The 26061-nt window shown below is 36.7% G+C and overlaps 1 protein-coding gene across 3 annotated transcripts in view; it reads left to right on the plus strand.

Moving 5' to 3' along the window:
• The window catches only part of MIPOL1 (mirror-image polydactyly 1), a 187392-nt gene that overhangs the window by 24987 nt on the left and 136344 nt on the right, over window positions 1–26061 (plus strand). Inside the window, exons 1-4 of one of the 3 annotated variants that reach the window (XM_030949639.1) lie at window positions 1933–3694; window positions 6213–6347; window positions 7603–7682; window positions 24649–24835. In XM_030949639.1, the coding sequence (XP_030805499.1) occupies window positions 6343–6347; window positions 7603–7682; window positions 24649–24835 (272 nt within the window). In that variant the 5' untranslated portion in view covers window positions 1933–3694; window positions 6213–6342. The other 2 variants (XM_030949640.1, XM_030949638.1) reach the window with 2 other exon arrangements.

Below are 26061 nucleotides of genomic sequence, written 5' to 3' on the forward strand. Positions count from 1 at the left end.
GCATTTAGTGTGTCTGCCACCTGGGTGGTCCTTGGTTGTGTCTCACTAGTGTTTGGTTGTTGGTTGGTCAGGGGCTCTACTGACCTACCCTGTAAAGCAGAAAGCAACCTAGTATTTTTTCTGTTACAGGAATTCTAGTTCTGATGGGTTTGTTTAGTTGCAATCTTTAGAATAACAAAATAGGTAGGCAGGAATTGCATATGATCCAGTTCAGAGTGAGGCAATCTCCAAAGTTAGATTGGGTTGATATATCCAGATGAGTTTTGCCCATATCCAGCTATAGAGATTCTGTAACCTTTCTAAGCAACTAGTTCCGGTGACCTTCCCATCTGTGAAAAATTTTCTCTTACTCGTAACTCTAAGTTTTCTGTGTTACAGCTTGTCTCTCTTTAGGATCTGTGTCTTCTCTTTATTTGCTCACAAGGCAGCTAAAACCCAATAAAATCCCTGTTTAGCCTTTCCTCCTTAAAACAAACTAATCAAACTCTTGCAAACTCCTCATAACTCATGTCCTGCAGACCCCTAATCATCTTGAATCACCTGCTGGACTTAGCTCAGGATATCCATGAGCAGGTCAAACCGGATGCAGCACTTCACATGAGCCAAATAGGGGGGGGTTAATGACTTCCCTTTGTCTGCTAACTAGGATCCTGTCAACAGAGTGTACTACACAGGTAGCCCTTACCACTATGTAGTGCTGATTCTACTAAAATATTAGTTTGGCTCCAGATAAGACAACTGCTAGTTTAAAATGCACATATTTGTTTCTATCTGTAAAGGCTACAGAAATTACAATCTGGTTATAAAATGTTTAGAAATGGAGATCTGTCTGTCTATAAGAATATATAATATATAATACTGAGTTTTAAGGCCAGTGAAGAGTTTACAACAAAACTGAAGGATGGCTAAATTATTTGGCCGTTCTCACCTGATCAAAGCATGTCATAGTTTCATTATCAGAATGAAAATAATGTTTAAGTGTCACATGAGAAAAGCTGCAAAACAAAGGGAGACAGTCTTTGACAAGATTCTCTACGGTTTTCTTTGCATTTCAAAGAGATGGTGGGCAGGGGGAAAGGAAAAGGCATCTATTGTCAAAGAGAAGACAAAACTAAGGAAAAAGAAAAGTATTGGAGGACCCAGGACAGCTACAGACTGGAGAAGAGGACAACAGAGCATGCTGAAAATTGTTTAGTAAATAAAATACAGATGAAGATTGTTAATGTGAAAATGAGAATATATCAGAGGGCAGAAGAGATAGGGTGCTGTTGGTGAGCTAATATGCACATAAATATTTCCTGATCCACAGAGAGAGAATTGACCCTTGAAGACACGTAGTTCAAGTTAGGGAGAAAAAATAAAGAGGAAAGTACCTGTCCTTTATCCACCTAAGTTTAATTTAGGAATAGGTGAAACCTATTATAAACCGGTTGGTTTTGTGCATTTTTATGTCTCCTCTTGTGCTTTTGTCAAAAGCATGGCAAAGACAATAAGTGCTCTTTGGCTTACAGTATGCCATCATTAAAAGCACCAGATGGAAATTTTGTAGTGACGGTATGAAGAAACTGCTGCAGCAACAGAAGAAAATTATCTGACCCCTGTTTCTTCATGTCTTTTTTATTTATATAGGTTAGTTGAAACCAACTGCATATGTCTTATCTCCTTTTGGGTCAAGAATCAGCAAGGAAGAAAAGTCAGGGACAACTGCTTCACTCTGCCCTCTGGGGAAATGTTTTTATCAAGTTTCCAGATAATGAAGTTACTTATATTAACCAAAATCTTGAATTCTTTTTAGCTATGTGAGAGTTTATAAATTTGAAATAATACTCATGCTGCATTCATCGATTTCTAAGGTTAATCCACTTGTCTATATTTTATATTCTTTTTAAAATAAACAGAATATTTTGCATGAACTGCTTGTATTTAAAAGCATATAAAAGTAATAGAATACAATACAATAAAGTAAGTATCTTTATAATCAAAGTGTGTTTCATTTCACAGCTTTTAAGTATCTACCTAAGTAGATACTTAAGTATCTAATAATACTCATCTATTCCACTTGTAAAAAATACTTAAATTGGCTATCTCTGTTATCCTTTGACTAGGGTTTTTATACCTGTCCAAAACTAGTTCTAACTTACTTTGAGTTGCCTTAGATTTCTGATACGCCTTAAAGTTTCCTAAAATAGGAAAGAAATGGGACTCTTTTTAGAGGAGTGTGTTATTTAATCAAGACTTGACATCCACCTGGGCTAAGAAAACTGACTGTTTGTTCCCTGGGGAAATGCTTTGAGAAGGTAACTGGTTTTTATGTAGAGTACCCTCCAAACTTAGTTTTTTAGTTTAGTGTGCCCCGAGGCAAAACGTTTCAGGATATTTTAGAAGATTCTGCCAATCTAATTATTCTTATGGGAAAAATGCTAAAATTCATTCTCTGTTTCCCTCTTCATAAACTGTATGGTACATCATCCCTGCACTGTCAGTGGCAACTGTTAACTGCACCTCTAAGGGGGACAAAACCAGGCTTAGTGCTGTTCCAAGGAGTAGAGGGGGACTGGTCTCTTGTTCCACCAGAGGTGGGGCAGGTGGGATAGCCCTCTGTGTGGAAAAACTCTTCCAGAATTGGAGGATTTTTTGTGAAGAATGGGCGAATTTGGTCAAGAGCAGCAAACGTCTGCATCCTGTCACAGCAGCTAAGGCCATGATTCAGTGATTGACTTCAAATTCTCTCAAGGCAAGACCAAGGAATGGGGGTTTGCAGTCACTGGGTCTCCACATAGAATGGTCCCAACAGTCTTTTTGTTCCTGAGGAGGGCCTCAGTAACTAAACTCCAGCTTAGAAGATGGACTTCTCAGTCCTGCCCAGGTAGAGAAAGCATTGGCATTAGTGTTGCTGTGGTGCTTTGTGGGGTTGAAGTTACTTTGAGGTGCTCCTTTGTAGAGTGTCTGTTACTCTGCAGACATTCAAGAGGTTGGGGATTTTGCTGCAGAGAGAGGAAATTCTGCTACAGCTGTAATAAAAGCCATTTGGAACTGCTCAAGTAAAGCACTGTATGCTTTCTATCTTGCAGATATTTGTTACCTTTATATACCACTTGTTTTTATTTAATTCATCTGAAGTGCTTGTGTTGATGAATAATTAGAACCAGGATTGGTGTGACATACTTTTGAATAAGCTGTTATTTTGTTTAGATTTTTTTTTCTCCTAAAATCCATTCATATTCCTAGGAACTGAAAGGCAAAGTATTTTAATGTTGTTTTTGCAGAATATTTTCCTGAATGGATGAGGGAACAGTCATTCCAGTTAGCACTATATAAAAAAGTGAAGGCAGTGCAGTAAGCTTAATTTTCCATTTTTGTCTGTCGTAGATGTAAATAATTCAAACATATAAGCATGGAAAGAAGTTAACAGTTTGAAACTGGGACTGCATGAGTCTCCTAGGATAATATTAGTATTTCCTGTGTGTTTCAATTTGATATTCTCAAGAAAAAGGTTGGTTTTCCTGAAGTATGAACCATTTAATAGTTAATGCTGTTTTTCACTGGGCTCCTGTGGTAAACTAGAGTGTTCATATATTTCATGTGCATGCTTATGTAATTAGGCATCCACTAATTTCTTTCTCTTTGGAAAATACTTCTCCAAATCAGCCCTCCATGTATGAAGATTTAAGATTATATCATCTATTAGTTTAAGGTAAGCATTAGGACAGGTATTATTATTTTATAATAGATTCTTAATCCCTTGTCTGTGAAGTGTTGATGTTTTCATTAGAGTTAAAATATGTTGCATGTGTACAGAAAGCCTGAAATCTCAGTATGTGGTTCTATCAATTTTAATTATTTGAATCATTAGAACAGCTAATTTTTTGCTTAAGGGTACACCAATGTACCATTGAATCTGTTTTTTAAGGTTTTTTCCAGTTTAATGTCTGAATCCAAATTCATAAAGAGTTGGAAAAATGAGATGTCTGAGCTATAGGATTCACAGGGATTTTATATGAAGCCTATTTAATCAGGATAACACTGTTATTAATATTCATAAAGTCAGCTGGAACACAAATGACAGACTATGGAGCCTAAATTTTTTTACTTGTGAATTTATTAAAAGCAGCTTAAAAAATTAATGGAATTTAAGTAAAGTTGACGAAAATGAAAATCTTATGTTAGCAGAAAAAATCTATATTAGAACTTTGTCTAAGACCATCTTGCATTGATATCTTTGACAGATTTCATTGGTACTTAAAGAAGAAAGATGCATGAATGGTCATTTAAAAGGATTTAAACACATTGGCACATTAATTTTTACATGAATAATAAGTAGTTTCCAAAAGCAATTAACTTACAGTGTACAAGATTGGAATAGAAAAATAGGACTGTGACATCAAAGGGCAAAGCAAATGTGCACTACATTTTAAACTTTAAATAATATGGCTTCTTAAAATAATTTTTTTCTTTTCCATGGTAAGTAAAGTAACACCAAAGGTATTTGTGTACCGCTTGGGTTTGCTTTGAAATACACCAAGATTTGGAAAAATAAATATATTTATGCCAGAGTGCTTTCCAAGATTTGGAAAAATAAATGTATTTATGCCAGAGTGCTGTTGGTAAAGAACAATTTTAAGGCTTTCACATTGAGCAAATGCTTCCGAATCAGCTTTCCTACAGTTTCTCTGTGTGGAAAACAGATACATACTGACCACAGTGTGTGGTTTTTCTTCCATGCTGCTCTATGCAGCATTTAGAAGCATTTCTTGTTTCTGTAGATGGCAAAACAGTTAGGTCTGAGAGTTCTTTCATTATTCTACTTAACTATTAATTTTATGTGACTGTTGCATTTTATATTCAACTGATAGGGACATCTTCTTTTTTATTTTCACTTTCTTTCATGGTGTCCTAGTAGTTTTACACTAGCACAAGGTGGATGAATAAATAGTGAATAAGGAAATTAGATTTCAGATTACCTCTAGCATTTGGGTTATGGTCTCATTTTGTATTTTCAGTTTTGTCTCAGTCTGCCAATACACTTTATTTTAATATCCAGCTTTAATTTCTTCTCATTATGACACAGATTGATTATTAGCAGATTGTCTTCAAATGAAAGTAAGGATTTATAGTAATTGTATTCAATTTTTCTGATTATTCCTTGTGTGAAAACCTTAATGGCCACTTCTGATCATTTTTGAATTGCTGACTTTTAACACTCACTGAATAATGATGGTTCAATAGTTTTGGTTCTAAAAATGGTTTATGTTCAAGGTACCTTCTGTAAAGGTACATCTTGAAGGACAAGTAAGTGTTATGCACAAGTCAGCTACCTATTGCAGCATTTGTGTTCAGAGCAACCAATTTAAGTACTTAGTGTCTGGAATATTTTGTTGTTCTGTATCCTAACTTTTTTTTTTTAATTATGAGGAAATTAATTGGCACGCCCTAGGAAGCCCTAAAAATCTTTCCTTTTTACTTTGATCCATAGGTGACCTTAATCTGATATCAACCATTTTTATTTTCTCTATTAAAATTTTAAACCAGAAAATTCCTATTAGTTAACAGAACCTTTTTCACCTGTGAAGACAAGGTCTGTAAAATGGGCCTCTTGACTTCAGTCATAAATTTTTCCTGTGCCAATTGTCTATTATTTCCAGGAGAGGGCAGCATTTTCCTATATCAGGTACAGAAAGGCACATGCCCCGCTTAGACTGTCAATGTTTCTTGTAATTACTCCCAGTATATTTGTTGCTTGCTTATGAATTAACTTGCATTTATGGAACTAAATCATTCCAATCATTTAATTACACCTGAGGAGCTGAACTATAATTGCTTGCTTCCAGCTAGGATCTGATATGGCTTGAGCAGTATTAATTTGGTGTTTACTTTTCTGAGTGCTAAAAGCATTAAAATGATTGTGCAATGGGATTACATTTTACTAATTGCTGGCATTCATTAGCTGGGTAAATGGCGAGGAAGAATGACTGTATATTGTGGAGGGATAAAATTATGGTTTTAAATAGTATATTACTAGACACATTAAGGCCCTAAGACATGTTTTAAAATACTCCAGAGGTTATTAAATACCATATTTTCTTCATGTCTTCCTATATGAATATCTTATTAAAATACTGCAATTATTATGAACCTTTTTGTGCAATATGTAGGGAAATGGCTTCATTGACAGAAACCTATTTCTTGATATTAATAACCCTCTATATTTTCAGCTAATCCAAAAGTAAATGAGGAACTTAGGAAAAGATTGCCAACTTCAAATCAACACAGTTACACAGAATTGAAGAAGAAGCGTACAGCTTCATTTGAGGGATTCTTTTAAGGGACTCAGTGTTCTGCAATATGAGGTGAACTTTTTATTTTTTTATAAGACCTAAGCGCATCAAATCCTATGCATTTTTTATCATGCAGATTTATAGTCAACAACAAATATGAGCTAAATATGTATTTCTTGAATGTTTGGTGTTTGTGTTGGTGTTGAATCTTACGTGTTTGTACAATTAATTTTTTTTTGCAATTTTAAATATAAAAATGAAATAATCTGCTTTTTTGGTGTTGTATGACAAAATAATTTTTCCTGCTGCTTTATTATTTAAGATATGTGTCTTGATATAATTTGCTTGAATTGTAAAATAGGTACTTGATTTTTTTATTTAATCTCCTACATTTTTCAGCACAATGACAACTGTCTGAGTGTTTTCATAATCTAGTCACTGTATCTTCAAGGCACACGTATCTTTTTAATAGATGTAAAAAAATGTAGCAGAGAAAACATACAAAGTAAGCACAATGCATAGTTAAGGATAAAATTTTTCCTATGTACAATAATTTTTAAAAAGGTGCTTGAGTGAGTAATATAATTTGTGATAAGCTTACTATGTTACCAACATGACAAACTTATTTAGATTTCCTTGTGATATATATAGAGAGAGAGTATAATTGAATTTTTAACACATAAGAGAGCATATATTTTAACACTCAAAATGATGCCTGGTAGACATAACATTTTACCGTAAGTCTTATTGGAGGTTACTTCTTGAAGATCTTTGATTATATGAAACTGTGTAATTAACTATAGTCTGAAGCAATATGCATGCAAATATTGGGATGCATTATTTAGGTGTTCAGAAAGAACTTCAGAGTTGAAGTGGTCATAGACCACTTTACCTGTATTTTATCTAGGAAATTAAAAGTAGAGAAAGAATGCTGTGAAGTAAAGCACATGCCACTGTCTGTAATAAATGCCAAAGTGAACAGTCTTGTTTCTGCAGCAGGACTGCTTGGTGTGATTTGGGCTGTGCTCAGTAATGTGTACTTCCAAGGCCAGACTCTAGAAGAAAAAACCGAACTAATAAATATTTCAACAAAGACATCACATGCAACAGAAAGCTGAACCAAACAATTATAAAAATTAGATGAGTGAAGAAAAAATATTTTACTGAGAAATATAATTTTTCCCTGGCTGTTAAAGTATGCAGACTTCATTGTGCTGCTATAAATATTTAAAATAATTTGTTTTGTAAATTTTCTGTCAAATGAAGGCAAAGTATAGGCGTATTATATTGTTTCAAGTTTATTTATCTAGAGTTTGTCTTATTTTAGCTCTGAAACCTTCAAGCAAAAGCTGGACTCAGTGCCAGATCAAACAAGTTCAGAGGAACAAATGGAGAACTGGTCAAAAGGTAGGGACTTTAAAGATATTAATAAGGAACCTTAGGTGTTGTACCAGTGCTAGGCAGTGACTGGAATGTGTTTGTTCTTGCTGATATATGACTGACTTTGGAAGAAAAGAAAAAAAAACAGCAACCACATACTGCTCCTTAAAAGAACTTGGAGTAACTGGAGACCAGCTACATGAATATAAAGCTTCACCTTTATTTTCTGGATTATTGCAAATGTTTTTGTATAACTTTCAGAAGACATGTTTAAATTCTTAGTCTGTACATTGCACTTTACTTTCCAATCTTTTTTTTTTTAATTATTAACAATAAATCTGAAAATCTGTCTTAAAGTCATTTTCTTGGCTAGTCACACCTGGCTTGGGTATGATTAAGCCATCTACTAATATTAATGAGTTTCTCATTAGTAGCTCAGCTGAATTTAGACAGTAAGGTAAGGCTTGGAGATAAACATGACCTTGGTTAACTTGGAGCTTCCCCAGTTGATGGAGTTTTCATCTTCATCAGGATGCAAGTATTTTTTTATATTTTTAGTTGGTTGACCAGACATAATTTTTCTCAGATACATTCTTCTATGTTTCATGACAGAAATCTAAGGGGAAAAAAACTCCACTGGATTTGAGAGTACATTACATGACTGACTGACTGACTGACTGACTTTGTAGAAGAGAATTTTCAGAAGTAGCTTGTGACTAAATTGTGACATGTAGAAGGAGGGGAAAGACATAAAAAAGAGATCCTCACTTTAGGGTGGATTTTTGCTAGTAAGTGACTCTGTGTAGGTTAAAAAATCCAAAATGGATTAGGTTTGTCAACATCAAAATTTCCCTCTGTATCAGAGCCTCATAGCTTCCTGTACATTAACCTTTTTTTGAGTTTTATACTATATAATCTCTCTCCAAAGATAATAAATGTCTAATTTCTCATAGAGAGTCTGTTTAGAAGAAAGAAGAAATGCTTCATTTTGTAGGTGATACTTTTCTTTCATATGTAAAGGAATTTCTGCCTATATTATTCTGTAAGATAAACTACTTATAAACCCCTTTTAATTTATGGAATTTTGAGCTGTTACTGAGTGGAGTTCAAAAGTTTTTGAATCATATACTCTCATATACAAATCATAATCATAAACAAAAATATTCATGGTGGTGTAAGTTACTGGAGGATTGTATTCTGACAATTTAAACATGTAATAGCTTAATCAGGTTTAGTATTTTTAGACCTTTAGGGGTCAGCATACCCTAAGAATGGTTCAAAAGGTTAAGTTTCCTGAAGTAGGCAAATGAAACTTATTCTCTGTGAAATATATTCTGTCTAATTGCAAGAAATTATGTTCTGCTACTGCTCGGAGATATTTTTGAAACTGAGTAGCTACTGAGTTTCATGTGTATTATTTTTCTGATGCATTAAGTCAATATTTTGTGCTGTTTAGACAGCTGCTTCTTCCAAACTAACACTGCATGTATCCAACAGAAGTTGTTATATAAATAAAAGCAAAATTTATACACTTTTATTTAGCATAATCATTAATAAGTCATGTAATTCTTGTGCTTTTGCTCCTGGCAAAGTTAGGAAAAGGGATTATGGGTAAATTTGTCATCATACTGGTGTGGATGAGAAAATTTTTTTTTTCTTAGAATTTAACTTGGGTATTAACAGCTAAATTACATTCACTTATCATAAAGATAATTGGTCAATTTCAGCAACATAATATTCAATATGTGAGCTTGGTAGATATTCTAGTGCATTTTCTCATTGTATTACTTAAGCACAGCAGCTTCTCCTTTTCTGTGTAAATGTGTGTGCTGAGGAGTGTACTATTTTGTGTCCTGCTTGATCTGTCATCTTCATGTATTTCCTTTGTGCAGTTGGTATTGTACTGTATTTAGATTTTCCTTTCTTGTAACTTGGAAGTTTAAAAGCTGGGTTTAGAATAACCCTATAATTTTTTAATAATTTAAAAATTTTAATAGCATACTGAAATATTGGAGATTACATTATTTGTCAACAAATAAGGATGGTAAAGCAAATACGAGATTAAATTTATCTGACTAGATGAAAATTCAGTCAAGCAATGAGAATTTTAAGAAATAGAAAAAACAGATACAATGTGGTAGGTTTATGGCAGTTATGTGGGATAATGTGTAACCTGTTAATCAATGTTATAAAATAGAATACTTGAAAGGAAGGTAGTGTTTAAGAGGAGTGTATCTGAAGTGTTTGAAAGGTGAGATTTTCTTTTTAACTTTCCGAGTTGTTTGGAGTCTTGTATTCCTGTGTGGATTGAAGACTTTGTCACTGTTCTGTTCTATTAGGAAGAATTAAAGAACAGTTTGTGTGCAAGGTTTGTTATTTTGTGTTTGTATCTAGTTTAAATGTACTCTTTCTCTTGTTTTTAATAGAAGGTTAATGCCTTTCTTCATTTCCCTCTAATGATACTTGAGAGAACGTACCAGGAACATTGGCAGCAGACCAGTGCGGACTGTGCTACTTAGAAATGAAAAATATTTAGGATCCAAGCTAGACAGCCTAGAATAGTATTCAATTATGAAAATAAACTTGTATTGGCAAATAGGTGCATATCTTTGCATTGCAGTGATGGTGGGTGTGGGGAAGCACATTGCATTGGGGTAAGACTTGTTACTTCAGTAGGGTTTCCATGCATGATGGGAGCTATGCAAACATTAATTCTGTGAAAACACAAGAGGGAACCTGAAACTGGGTGGTTTCTCTTCTTACATATATGTTTAGGACTCTATATGGCACTTTTTCAGAAGCATTACCAGGATTGGAAAGTGGTGAGTGTGCAAGTGCTGGAGTTAAATTTGTGTCTTATTTGACTCATGTACCATGTTTAATTAGGTGCAGCTATACTTCTGTATTATACAGTCTTTAACTATTGTAATGTTTTGGCTTATGTCATATTTATGAGCATCCATGCTTTAAGGAAAGGGCAGAAGTTAGGAGAAGTCTTAGAATTTTAAGTGTAGTTTGGTCTGTTTTGACAACAAAATTAGAGTTTTGCTGACTCCAGAATTAAAATCATTGTATAATTTTTATTTGTGAATTCCTAAGACAAATTAATAGATTTATTTTTTTCATGACAAAGTTGTTTGCTTTCTTGAAAGGTGGTTATTATGTTTTTCAAGCATAGAAATAAATATGTATATATTGCTAAGCCATTACTTGAAGGATATATTGTAAGTCAGTGAACCAATTTCACTTCTCAGAATTTGATGGCAACTTTAGTTATGATCCATATAGGCACTTTCCATGTATCTTCAAAAGAATGCTTGCAGCTTGTAAATATACTTCAAAATTGCATGTCTGGAAACTAGTTCAGAGGAGACTAGCTTTAAAGAGCTGTGATAATGTAGATTGGAACACAACTGCAGAATCAGGTTGTGCAGGGAAATCTGTGATGGAGGTGTTCTATCTGGTAGTGAACTATGGGGTTTTGGGGTGTTTTACATTCATGGTGATTGAGGAAATGTAGTCACATGCAAAGGTTAAGTAAAATAAATCATCTTTTTGTGTAACTTTGACTTTTTAGAAGTGGAAAACTTTTCTAGTTGTGTAATGGTTTTAATGTGCTTTTTTGTAGATTTGTTTTTGCAATATTAATTACAAGGACTTTTTTGTCTGGAATTTCTATTGTGTGAGTTTAACGCACACAAAGATGAATGGGTAAAGAAAGCCTCCAGAGTAATATGGTGCTGTAAATGCTCTAGTTGGTAAAAAAGCAGCTAATGGTAAAGGTGCTGCTGCCCATTTCTCCAGAATGTACCCACTACAGCTGTAAACACTTCAAAGTAAATCTAAAGCCCCTCTTTCAAGGCTGTGACAGAAGCAAAATTAAGCATACTTGTCATAGTGAAGTCTCTTTCTTCTTTTACATGCCTCAACAGGAGATACTGTGAGCCTGTTCTCCCTCTCCTACCATTTTTTAGCAACAAAGTGCTGTTTGCTTGGAAAAGAAAGAAAGGCCTGAATATTGTAAGGGTGGTTTGTATGCAGAAAAATCTACGCAGTATGCAGAGAGGCAGCGTCCTCTACACCCGTGTGGCTCAGCTGATCAGTGTCTTCAGTGTGCACTGTGCTTTCAGCATCAAACTCACTGTGTGCTGTCAGATCCCCTTGCAAAGTGCCAAGAGTAGTTGCAGGGTTCTCTGATTGATGTAGAAGGCTGAAAAGAGGCTGAGGATGAACTTTCATGAGTAAAACCTAGGAAAAGTCCCTAGTAACTGTTGAGCAACATTAATGGAAGATGAAGAAAACCTCTGCCATGGAAGAAGAAGGAATAGTGTGACATAACCTAGAAGATAAGAATGAGTTAATGATAACTGAAAAATCATCCAATACTGCTTGGTCTTTCCTGTAAATATAATCATGCCTTCATGCATATAAATTCTCATCTATTCTTTTTCCATTCCATTTCTTTCCTTGTACATTTTGAGTGGTAGAATACAGCACGTTTTTAGCCAGACTGCATGCAGAAAGACTCCTCATCAGAAGCACAACTAGATATCCAGTACTTGCCTCACTCACTGCAGTGTTGTGAAAATTATTTTGTTGAACCCTTTATGGTACGCTCAAAACATGTAGGGCCTTATCTGCACTGAGGGCTGCAAGCACTAAGGATGGGGAGAATGCACACCTTGAAGTATTGCACTTTGAATCTTAAGTGTGTAAAGTATGAGTGCAGCTAACTTCAGAATGTCTTGAAATGTACTTCAGAGAGAACAGCACTTACTACCACAGTAATTTTTAAGTAGTGCTTCAGAAGGAGCTTTAGAAGACTTCGCACAAGTGCAAGAGGTATTTGGTTATTTTCTTCTTTAGAAACCTTCATTACTTCTATTTTTATAACAGCTAGAATGAAGCTTAAGTTCAGAGCAAAAATATTTTTAAATTATTATGAAAAGGTTCTTCAGGGAGTGCGTTGCTGACTCTTAATTGTGAGTTCACCTGCATCTTTAGTAGAACACTACTGGAGTAAAGGGTGCAGGGGCAAGGCATCTTACAGCTACTTTATGCAGAGTGATCTTTCTTTTGTGTCAGGCACTTAAAATTGCAATATTTTTCTTTACTTCTAAAGCTGTAGTTTCCTGGGATTTTGTTTAGAACTCTTAAGTCAGCAAAGCTTTAATTGTTTGTGTGTGGTAGGGGAGGTTGAGTACATTTGGATAAGAGAATTTTCACTATAATTAATGGGCATGGGGAAACGTGACCCTGCCTAGATAAAAGGGAGTTCTGGATCATTAAGATTTAGATAATGGAAGGGGGTTATATGTGAAAAGCAATTGTCTGATATGACAATAGCAAAAGACAAATGGGGTGGGAGGGTTTACTTTGTTTTTAGTTGGTTTAGAAAACATAAACACAGCATGCTTAGTAAAACTCCAGCAGACACTATGTTTGGAAATTATGTAATGACTCCATATAGGCTGTAATGATATCCTGAAACCCTGTATTTAAACTAACCTGAATTACAATGAGAGATAAACAGAATATTTACCCATCCCTTATGAGCTGCTGCTGATATGTAAATTTATTCTTCTACTTTGCACAAATATACTTTTGAGCTACTGCTTAAACACTTCAAGGTCCTTAGCCAAACAGTTTTAATGATGCCTCCAGTATTATGAAAGTGTGACATTTGATGAATGCCTTGTATAGTTGTGATATCAGGGAAAGTGTAAACAAAAAACGCACATCAAGTCATCGTGCAACACCTAGATAATTTATAATTTTACTGTTTATATCCATCTTGACATTTTTTATCTGCCAAAGGCAGGTTTCATTTGGAATCTTAATCTGAGATTTATTTGGTGGATCTGGAAATCATAGCTGGAGTTCCCACAGGAAATGGTCCATCTACCAACAGATTAAATGGCAGTCCTGCAGTTGTTAGGGGAGCTCTGCATTTAACACACATGCATACTCATTCAGTCAGCACTGTGGAGAAAAATTAAAGTAGTAACCCAGGTTTAGGAACAATGTAGCTAAAAAGTCCCATATTTGCTGAATGACAAAGGGTTATATAGCAGCATTTCATTTTATTATTCGTGCTTGAATTTCTTGTTTGCTTTGTTGAGTCTGCTGACGAATACTAATAAATGCCTGCAACAATCCAGACGAGAGATGCCTGGCAACAAAGCTATGCGGTGGACCTCCCTGATCTTCTCCAGTTCACAACCTGACCTTTTGAAAAATTGGCTGGGCTAAGCTGCAGAATTTGGGTGTAATGGTTATTGTTAACTCCAGCTTTAGGATTTATTAATTTGTGTGATCAAGACTTACCTATACTTCAAAGTTTCTGAAGACCAAACACAATCATCCATCCATTAGAACTAACATTGTGTTTCAGTGAATCCCACTTACTGTCTGCCTAGTGATTCTGCTGTTTTGATGCATTCAGAATATAAAAATGCTTTTTCAACTGTGAGACCAGTCCAATAAAAATCTGGTGTCTTCTTAGAGACTAATATTTTAAAATAACAGTATGTTAATGAATTGCAAACGGAGAGTGGAATGCCAAAGGAAATGTCTGATATTTACACATTAATAAATGCATCACGATTAACTGCAGTGAATACCAATATAATGATTTGCCACATATATTAAAGACTGAGTAGCATTTTTCCATTTTAAATATTCAACAGTTTGTACACAATTGCTGTTTAGATGCAGAAGAGGCCAAAAGACTTAGTGAGAGAGTCAGGCGAAGGAACATCATTACTAAAATAATCAGAATCCTTGGAGAATTGTTAAAAATTGCCTTTGCCAGAATAACTGCCAACTGTTCTTAATCTCTTTCTCAATTTATTTCTTTATGAAGGGTGTTGCCAGGATTCCACACAAGTACAGGTGAATACAGAAGCATTCAAAATAACACAGATGTCCCACAACTTATGTTGCTAAAACAGAATTCACTGTTCTCTTTAAGGAATTAAAAAATACCTGAACCATTAAACTTCTGAGTTTTGTCCATATTTTAGCAGACAAAATATTTTCAAGCCTCTTCTTTTTTTGTGTATTTATGTGTTATGGGATATAGAGCAAGCAAAAGCATTAATGCATAATACAGCTTTGGTTATTCTTATTGCATTTGCAGATAACTTTCTCAACAAGTTAGATCTTAGCAAGAAGATTATGGTGTTCTCATTGTTCAGTTTTTTGGGCAACTTAAATGCTTAGCTGTAGCCAGAGATCAATTTTTGAATTGCATATTTGATCAATATTTGAATTGCATTGTTGTGTTCACCAGACTGACTTCTAAAGCAGTTTGAATTGTTCGGAAGTTCTTTGCATTAGAATTATACTTAATATAATTTTTAAAGGGCCATTTCCTTTATTCTGCCTGATATTGAAATTACAGGAAGTTTGTTTATATTGTACATTGCACAACTGTCTTCCAGTATACAAATACTGCAACCTAACCTGTCATGTGAATTAAAATTATCATCATAAAGAACTGTCAAAGGATACTATTTTAGTTACTTAAAATTAATACTTTTTTTTTTATTCTGTAGATGTTAGTTGCCCATTCATAAGTAAAAGTGGTATTTTTTTCTTGAAGTACAGTAGATATTAGTTTCTAAAACATTTCTGACAGAAAAGAGTAGAATTTGACATCTCTGAGCAGGAGAAAAGAACAGGGAGGGCCATCACTGAAGCAGCACAGGCTCCAAGATGCAGTGTGGATCCAGCGCCTTCGACTTCTGCAGTTTTTCCTTCTGTTATGGTGTTATGGTTTAGGAATGGTATTCTCCAGTTCAGCACTCCATAAAACCTCATGCAGCTACCCCCCACTCCTCCAACTGGAGCCACAAAAGGTAAAGATCACAGGTTCAGACAAATTAATAGGAGCAGCAATGAGATAAGAAAATGAACAGTAACAGCAAAACTGCTAATGACAGAGGGTATAGGAAAAGAAACAATTCAGGAGAAAAATACACACCACAGCACACTCAGTAGCAGGCCACCCTTTCCCCCCAATAATGGTCAGTACTGGATGGCTCCCTCCAACACATATTCTGGACCAGAAGGCACCCCATCTTCCCAGAAAAGAGTCCTCATGAGGTGAGGTGGTATAGAATAATGTCCTCTCCTGGTGCTACAAGAGTTAACCCTGTCATTGCTGGAACCTGGACATTTTCCACCTGATAATCCAAAATTTTTGCCTTCAGGCCTGTTAGTGATGATTTCCAAAATCTCTGGGCAATTGGGGTTTCCTATTCAAGCGCACTTGGGACTGCTGACACTCAAAGAACAGAATCTTCTGAGACACCAGGAAAGGTATTGAGCTGTCTAATTTCTTCTGTCTCCACAGCAGCTATCCTAAAAGCCCAATGATGCTCTTTTGGGTCCTCAAAATACCCTCTCCTGAGGTCTTAGGGATCAGGTGGTTATCTCTGGCCCTGCCTCTTCCAGGTTCTGTGGGCCCTGTTTCCTATTTATTCCTCACTAAGCAAACTGATTTCATCTTGGATTTCTTCTTCTGTATAGGGGCGACTGCTACTGGCACAGGTTGTTCCCCTGGTTCAGCTGCAATTTGAGAGGCCATGGTGCCTGTAGGTCTGCTTTCCTACTCCTCCCCTGGAGGGTGTTCTCTAGTATTGAACTGTGTCCAGTAAAGAGTAGCCAGGGCCCAGCACACTGCAATAAATTGCTCCTCTCTGGAGTTGCCGCAGCATTTTCCTTGCAGTGCAGCATTCTGTCACTTCGAAGAGGGTCTTGTATTGGTTCAGGGGTGAACTGCCAAACCATTGGAGCAGAGAATTTCCCCAAAAACTGGCCCATTCTCTCCCATATTCTATGCGACTTGTGACCATCCACCATCAGGGCAGATCTCTGAATGACCTCCCTAGAAATCTCTGTCCTGACTCTAAATATGGTGTAGACTGCACTGAGGAGATGTCACAGACTTAGCAACAAGAATATGCTTTCCTTAACATCCAGCAGGAAGTAAAAGTTGTCAAAAGCTCTTTTAACAGGTCTGAAGGAGGAAAAGGGTGTGAAAAACTGGGGAAAGTCATCCCCCCTGTTCTTCCCACAGACTGGGTATAATTGTTAATGGACCCCCAGCGGTAGTACCTGAGTAAGGATAGGAGAGAAACACTGAGTATACATCCCAAATTACCTTCATTGTCCTTGATGTTATCATGTCATAAGCTGATATCCCACAGTACAGCAACAAAGGAATCCTGATCCCTCTCCCTGCTCTGAAAAAGATCATAGTAAGAAGCATATATGGGAATATATACATGGTTATGTATAATAATATAATACCCATTTGAACAGCCCAAGCAACATTGTGAGCACTGCCTCTGGAACTAATACAACAAATACTTAGATCAAATTTGTTTCTCACCCACTCTGGGCAGATATGTTGAATCTCAACCCTTCATGCCTCACACTGGTCTCCAATTACAGCTGTCTTGGTTTAGGAATGGTATTCTCCAATTAATTCTTCCATTAAAACCATGTGCCACTCCCTCTCCGCCCTCCAATTTGAGGCCGGAAAGCAAAGATCATGGGTTGAGATAAGACAATTTACTGGGTACAGCAATGAGATAAGGAACTGAGCAGTAACAGCAACAATACTAATGATAGAGGGAATAAGAAAAGAAACGATTCACACAGAAACCACGCCCCCAGTCCCCCAACCACCCCTTCCCCCTTAAATAGGCAATACGGACAGCTGCTTCTGCCACGTTTTCATGCCCAGAAGGAACCCCTTCTCCCTGGAAGAGTTCCTTTCCCCTGCCCATGGCAATGATGTGAGTTGGTATAGAGTAACTTCTGTGTGCTGGCTGTGCACCCTCCTGTCTACTGCAAAAATAAAGCCTGTCCCAGCTGGAACCAGGACACATAGCTTGCTCAATTACCTCAATGCAGTTACTTCATCACTCTGTGCCTTAGTCTCAATGGCTTTAAAATGACTATCACAGCACTTATGCATCTTCTAAAAATATCTGTAAGAGTTTCTATAAAAATGTTCTTTCCAAGTCTTATTTTAATGAATATCTGTCTTGTGTATCTTAAAGTGAGAGGAGATATCCTATCTCAGAAATAACTCCAGGACCTTTATGAGTAAGAGTTACTTAAAAGTAAGTTGATAGTCCCCATCCTTTTGAGCTGACCCATGATGCTCTCTGCAGAGCCCATGGTCATGTATGGTTGGGGCGCTGAATGGACAATGCATCTATGTTGTGATTTCCTCTTTGCCACTGCCAAGGGTTTGGCAGGTACTTTGGCTTTTTACATAGTACTTTAGCTGGGCAGAGCACAGAGAAATAAAAGGAATTAGCTTTGTTTTACAAATCTACTCTGAGCTCAGTCTTTGCTTGTTACCAGGTTCCTATGACTGCCATTCTTCCATGCTACAGAAGTGATTTAGTGAGATCTTAGAGTCTTACTGAATAATCTTGAATACTAAATAACTTGAAGCTTGCTCAGTTTTCTTTAAACGTCAGGAAAAGTGCATTATGAAGGGACAGCCATTTGCTCTAAGTTGCAGATTACTTGGTCTCAGTATACTACACTGCACTGAGGAGGCCTAAATAATTGCTAACATAAGTAAATCCGTAGTAAGTCCAAAGACAATAAAGCTTCACTTTTTCATGTTGCTTGTTTTGGCGAAAGCAAGTATTATGGACCTTTTATTACTGACCTTTTGTAATTGTTTTCTTTAAATAGGAATTACTTTCTTGAAAATTAGGTACAGCACCTTTTTTAGGATTAACTCTGAAAAAATTTTTGTAGGTCATGGGAAAGATAAACCATTAAGGAAATGAGTCAAAAGTAATGAGCACCTTTGACATGTGCATGTATATTGCATCTGTATTAGCTCAAATATGAATGAAAAAGAAAAATACAGGCATTCTGAAAATGCATAAGACCTAAACCAACTCTTATCATTAATGCCAGACAATAGGCTCAGATCTCTTCCACCAGACTCATTTTCTTTCTTTACATATTTATGCCTACAAAAGCCTTGAATTTCAGTTCCTACTCATTTTCAGGATTTATGCCTTTTAATCATTCAGTAAAGGGCAAACTGTTGAACAGTCTAAGTCTTTCACAGTCATTCTGTTTGGTAGAAGTTCCAGTAGTTAAATAGCTTAGTGAATGAATGTTTGTCTTTTGACAAAATGGTTGACTCATCATTTTCAGCTCAAAAAGGAATATTCGCCATAGTACTAATTTCATTTGCATGGCTTGAAAATTTAGTGGCCATCAGGCTATGTTTTTAGTCTTATTATTGTAGGAAAAACATTAGATAATTTGAAAGCCAATGATAAAGAATAGCAGTTAGTCAAGTGGAAATGAAGGTGATGTTCTAAAGTAATGCTTTTACATGCATAGTTATTGCAGCAAGTGTTGTAGAGGTGTGATTTGTAGTGGGGCAAAATCAAGTTCTTTTAAACCATAGGAAGTGTGTCCTATTATTCCAGTGGAAACAGGTTAGTTTTGTATAGGGCCAGGGTGGCTCTTTGCATAGATAGTTTTGTTGGATAGTGAATATTCCCTCTTCTTTGAAATTCAAAATGTTTGATATTATACAAACAAAAAAAACCTCACAGAATTGAAGTTGTCTTTTTGTTTTGACTGAGAAGAAAAAATATGTGATTGCAGCCCAGATGGCCAACAGCCTCCTGGACTGCATGAAAAGAAGTCTGGCCAGCAAGTTGAGGAAAATTATTGCACCTTTCCACTCTGCTCCTGTGAGACCCCATGTGAAGTACTGCATCCAGTCTGGGAACCCCAGCACAAAAGTGTGGGCCTGTTGCAGCAAATCCAGACTTGGCCAGCAAGATGATCAGAAGGCTGGAAAACATGTCTGTGAGGACAGACAGGCTGAGAGAGCTGGGGGTTTTTCAGCCTTGGGAAGGGAGGGCTCTGGGAAGATGTCGCTGGGACCTTCCAGTATTTGAAGGGGACTCATAAAAAAAGAGAGAGAGCAATTTTTTACACAGATAGATAGTGATAGGACAAGGGGATACAGTGTCAAATTAAAAGAGGAGAGATTTAGGTAAGATATTTGGACACATTCTTTACCCACAGAGAGATGAGGCACTGAAACAGGTTGTCTAGAGAATTTGTGAATGCCCTGTCCTAGGAAGTTTTCAAGGCAAGGCTGCATGAGGCCCTGGGCAACATGATCTCATGGGTGGCCTCCCTGCTTATGGCAGCGAAATTACAACTAGATGATCTTTAGAGTCAACCCAAAACATTCTATGATTCTATGATTAACAGGAAGAATTCTGGAGGCTTTTATTAATTGAGGTTGACTACCTCAAATACAGCACAGTGTTTGGTTCTACATTTTTTCAAATGTATTTAATCTGAAAGTGTCACAGTGTCGTAGCTACTGAATTTGCAGTCATCTTTGCTCCTGCTTTCAGGATGTATATGGCTCATTCTCTTCCTTTCTGCTTTTGCTTTTTCCTATGATGCCTCTTACTACCATCCTGCTAGGGGCTGGTTCACTCATGCGGTATTTGCAGACAGATGAGAACATACTATGTACGTGTGCCACAGATCAGCTTAAAACAAGTACTAGTAAGCTATAGGTAGCTAGCTGTAAGTACTATTACACTTGTAGCTGATTTGGTGCGCCTGGAGCTTCTAGTGTCCCCATACTTATCTGCAACCAGATCCGTGGCCTGTGTGCATGTTCCATTGGGTTTTGTTTGTTTTCCCTTGCTCTTATTCTGTGGAGATTCCCTGCAAACCTCTGAGGTGATCAGTGCATTTTAGTAGGGTGCTGAAAGATAGGGGGAAGGGGGTGTCCACTCAGTTTCTCCTGGATGATGGGACAGCTGAATGTGCTGAGTGGTATAATGGGATGCTATTGCTTCTTCAGTCTTCCAGTTGAATCTGCACCTTCTGTGCATTTATCACTGTTGGTGTGGGATTCTCTCATGCTGTGCTTTCCCTGATCTCGGTGCTTATCCCCTGCTTCTCAGAAGAAGCTGTGAGGAATAGTGGGTGCCTGCACAGTATGATGTGTTTAATGTTTTTACTTGACTTTTCAACCACTCCCAGCTTAACAACATTGAATTCTGTTCTGCCTTTACTGTTTCCAGCCATGACAGCATTATCTTCCCCTTACGTCCCTCACAATCAATTCCCAGATTTAATTCTAGTGTCTTCATATTCCTGCTTCTTAACATTTGCTTTTCTTTCCTGCAATGTGAACAAGCTATTCATTCAAGATAAATACATACAGAAGATCAGCTGTTCAGCTTCTCCCTATAGTGAAATATTAATCTGGGCTACTGAACTTGTACCATTTTATATGGAAAAAATTTTGTTTAGTATACTCAAGAACCAGAATCAGCAGTGGTGGTACCACTTAATGAAATCTACATAATTTTTGCAAAGCTTGCAAGGCTGTTTTACCCTTTCTCTGATGTTCCCTGTGCAGCCTGATTATTGCAAATGCTACTTACTCCCCAGTGTGTGTCTGCAGCATTGGTAATTAGTGCACAATACGATTTGCAGGAGGCATGAGGAAAAAAGCACTGAAGTGCATGTATTAAAATTGCCACTTAGTTTAGCAAAAAGACAAGCTACCATGTACCAAAGCCTAAATTATTTGATGTGGGGGTCATGGGCTATATGAAGAATAAAGTGGTTTTAAAAATAAATTTAATCCTATGTCCATTGATCTGACAGTGTTCAAAATGTCTTCCCCAAAGCATTCTACTGACAAATTTTGCATGCTGATTAAAAAAAAAAATTACAGCTTTATTAAAAACCTCTCACCTTAATGCCCTTGGGCAGAGTGCTTTCAGTTTTGGGTGGAAGAGGCTGCCATCATCTTCTCTCTTACAAAGCCAGTGAAGGAAAAACAGATCCTCTGTGTTTCACCTAATATTTCCAAGAATGCCACTTACAGCCTTCCTGTGATGCTACTTAGTCTTACCCATGTGCTTGAGGGAATTGAATCTGGATGAAGAGGTGTCCTGCAAATGTATGTTGTCTGAAGAAGCAGCATTAGCATTAATAAATGCCAACACAGTTCTAGTACTATTCTAAATTCTCTTTTTTTCTTTAGCTGCAATAATTTACAGTTAAAAACACGTATCTTGACATGGCCCAAGGATTTAGCAAAAGTGCAGCTGTTAATGCAGATATTTACCTCATCATGCAGTCATGTTCACTTCTGGTATTAAAAATAAAAATCTGCCTGTTGAACTGATCTGTCATCTAGAGACCTTTGCTTCTTGTTTACAGCTCATATTCAGAATGTTACAGAAAGCCTGCTGATGCTCATCTGACCCTCTTACTCCCTGCTGTTCTTCCCTGTAGGCATTAGTGATACTGTTGGGGTGGCCTGGGAAGTGTTGCATGTGACTGTATGGCTCCAGGCATGAGGATCAAGGGTGTGGGAACCCAGGTAGTGTTTGCCTTGATCCTTCTCCTAAGAGGGAGGGGCAAGGAGGAGGCTTGAGTAAGTAGATGAGGCCTTCTTCAGAGAATTGGAAGAACTCTCATGTTCAAAGGTCCAGGTTCTCATGGGGTACTACAGTGATGTTCATAATCTGCTGGAAGCACAACAGAAGGCTCAAGTGATCTGGAAGTTGCTGGGGACAACTTCCTGTTACAAATGATTGAGGTGCCAGCAAGGTGATCTCCAGTGGTCTCTGCCAACTTCAGTGACTCTTCTGTGGTCTCTTCTTAAGGCCTGGAATGAAAGGAGCAAATTAACAAAACAAGAACTGTGAAAAGAATAAAAACTTACTCTCATGCTAAGGGAAGAGAAGCAGCCTAAAACATCGTCTAAAGTTCTTAGCTCTCTGAAGTGAGATTTTTCTTCTCTAACTTTCATAGGGCCAAAGTAGAGTACTGTGGTGCTAAACAAAGAACAAAGCTTCCTGGCAATAGTGTCACTGGTTATTTCAACAGATATACATTATGCTTGAATTCTTCCATAGAATGTGACACACTTCGCTTGAGGCACTTCACATATATATATAGCTTATAGAATAAGTGGATGCCCTAGAGAGGAGGAGGAAAAGTTGTCATGGCAAGTGAAGCATTGCACCTCCCCTGCAGCATAATTTGCAACTGCATTTATACAGACACTGCATCTGAAACAGGAGAAGTGAACAGGATATTTCATGGGAAGTTCTTTATAATACAAATCAAATGGGAAACACAACTCCCTACAAAATGCTTTGCGAGTATGGAAATTCAGACTAGGTTAGTTTTCAGACAGTACTTAAGGGAAAGGTTTCAGAATTTTGCCCGTATGTATTGTCACTCCCAAATTGAGTCAGGTTTTTAGAGTATATTTGGTGATTTTTTTTTAACATATGTTTTTTTAGAGATCCTCGCTCCTTACTATAAGGAAGAGTAAGAGATAAAATCTAGTTTTTAGATGTAGCAGCACTTCAGAGGAAATCTGCTCAAAAACCTGCAGGATTTCAAGCCAGTGGAAACAGTATACACTTGTTTTGAAGAATCCAGGTGGCTGTGCCTTGTGTTCTTTCTGCACTAGGTGTGAAATGTTATGAGGAACATATTTCAGTCACAGTACTTAAAGTAGTATTGTACTTGTCAAAAGACAAAGATGCTGATACTTTGTTGATTGTTGTTTAATCTAGTGTAAAGATCAGTGGTTGCAGTTTACAGAAATGGTTAGAGTGGATTCAAGTAAGTTTATGCTGAACTGGATGCAGAGAATACAGATGAGCAGTGAGTCCCATAACTTTTTCCTGGAGGTGGTAACACATAGCTTCATATTGGAAATTGTTAAACTGACTCCACCCAATTCCCAAGTCATCTCTTGGGGCCCTTGTGCTGTTGCCTGAGATCTTGTGTCTTTCCTCATTTAAGGAAAGAGGAATCTGTTGCAATACACTTGATAAACAATTTTCAGTATTTTTTACTTGGAAAATGTGCTTACAACTGTGTTTACCTGCAGGATGGCAACATGATAGTGATTGATTTGTAATTTTGGTCTATTTCTACTTGATTTCAACCGTATAGACAGTTTCTTATTATTTTTGAGGAGGATGTTATAAGGTGGATCAAATAATATATGCCCTATATTTTATCCAAAACGTTTGGAAACACTAACTTTATTAAATAAGCAAAAGCTCCAATGTTTGTTCTCTACTAATCTAAATGAAAGAATGAAAAAATATATGCACCTTTTTTCCATTTCCAGTGGTTTTAGGCTGCTTCCTTCTCATTTTTTAATATAATTCTATAATTAAAAGGTACTTGTTCTTACTTTATGAAAGAGCATTCGTGGTATGTGGATCTTTCTTTCATTTAAATGCCTTGATATCAGAAATATGTCCTAAAAATATCTAGTAGCCAAGCTAAGAGAACTAGCTATCACACTCAACATTTTAATCAGATAATTTTTCCCTTTGGCACAATTTCTGCTTTGCATTCTTCAAGTTCTTTAGTTGTATGAGCCTGTACCTCACACTCTCCAGGAGTGAATAATGGTGCTTTAAATTTGTTGTTACCAATTACAGCTTGATGATACTCCTTTTGTAGCCAAAATGGATTTGAAAGGAACCTCACTATAAGTAAGAGTCTAGTTATAATGTAAAAATTTCCCTCTCTATAGCAGAAATTCATCATATCTCACTATAGTAGAGCTGAATTTTGAAAGAGATAGGTAACTAATTTTCTACAGTCAGCATTATTTTAAGTCATTTAAGGGGGAGGAGGGCTTAGGAAATTATGATGAATTTTTCATGTTTCCATGAGAAAAATCCAGTAAATGTTGTAATTCCTCCCTACATCCATCCATGCTGTAGGTAACAGGTCTCATTCCTTAGTGAAGGGACAAAGTTGTGAATCTGAAACTAAATCACTTGTTTCTTTCTACTACTGTATTATATTCTTTTAACAAGCCATTTTCAAATGAAAAATCTCAATTTGTGCTTCATTCTCCAAATGAGACAATGTGTTTGCTTCTCTTCCCAATTAGAAACACACATCTTGGATCAGAGAAAAGAAGACTTTTGTGCTGAACTTCAGTTTTATAAGAATTCTCAAAAACGCACAGAATTTTTTATCCAGGCAGAAACCGAAGCACCGAAACTTTCAGATTTGCGAGTAACCAGTCAAAGAGGAGGAATCCTACCTGACTGTAATTCTGGTTCTGAAGGATCAAGGTAAACCCAGGAAATATCCCTCTATATAATTTTTCTAGATTCAAATTATTGACAATATACACATGTTTTTTGAGTAAATATAGGGAAGTTTGCTTCCCACATGACAATCAGTAAGTCAGCTTTTTACTTAGACTCAGCTTATCTGCCCTTCTTCCCTTGTGGAATGCAGCAATTCACCTCTGTATTCTTTAGCTCTCATAGGACATAGGATCATTGCAATGGTTTATACCACACTCTGTGGGTATTTCAATGATTGTGATCTCTACAGAGAATTTTGAAAATGCATGCTGAACAGAGTAAAAACAGATCTTGAAAACCTAGTAGTATCTGTGGCTTTACACAACACGCACCTGAAATGTGATGAGTGAGTAGGAAGCAGTAATAAAGCAGTGTGAAGTCCAGATGAAGCTGTGAGAGTGAAGATGAGAAGCTGTAATACTTTGTAGCAGTCTGTGACAGGAATCTGAGGACTGGCTAATATGATTGAAAAGTTTAATACAGACTGAAGATTTTATTGTGTCATTAATTTTGGTCATTTCTTGTCACTAGTGTTTTTACTGAGCAGTAGCCCTCTACAGCAGTCTTAAGAAATATATACACTCATTGTATGTCTGACACAATGTACAAAGGTATTAGTAGCTAGTTATCCTTTTGACTAGCCAACTGGTTAGGGAGCATGCTACCGGTTCTGAGTGACTTAGGCAGGCTGAATACCAATTTTCAACTGAGAGTGTCAGAGTTGTCTTTGAAAATGGGATCAGGGCTGCAAAGCCCTATTACAAACTTGAAAAATACACTGATTCCTCACCTGTCTAGCAGATTCTACACCCAGTTTTACTATCTTCATTATGATCTAACAGAATTGGGCCAAACCCAATTCTTAACACTTTTTCATTTTCTTTTTTGCCTTTTTGCATTAGCAGCTGAGATTTGCTGTAAGGGCAATGCATGCTGCACTAAATGCCAAGTATAATCCAGAGTGCTTAGGTACAGCCCAGCATAGAAACACCCAAAAATTGTTCATTTTACCTTTCACCAGTGCCACTCCCACTGACAATCAGACTTGTCTGGAACACTAAGATTAACCTTCCATAGCAGTCATCATGTTGAACCATCTCAGCTCCATGTATGTTATATGTAGGATCCTAAAGCTATATGCCAAAACCTATCTTTGCCCAAATAGATTTTAATTAGAATATATGTGAACATTTCTTGATGTAGAAAAA

The sequence above is a fragment of the Camarhynchus parvulus genome, chromosome 5 (genome assembly GCF_901933205.1).
Source record: "Camarhynchus parvulus chromosome 5, STF_HiC, whole genome shotgun sequence".
Classification (NCBI taxonomy): Eukaryota; Metazoa; Chordata; class Aves; order Passeriformes; family Thraupidae; genus Camarhynchus; species Camarhynchus parvulus.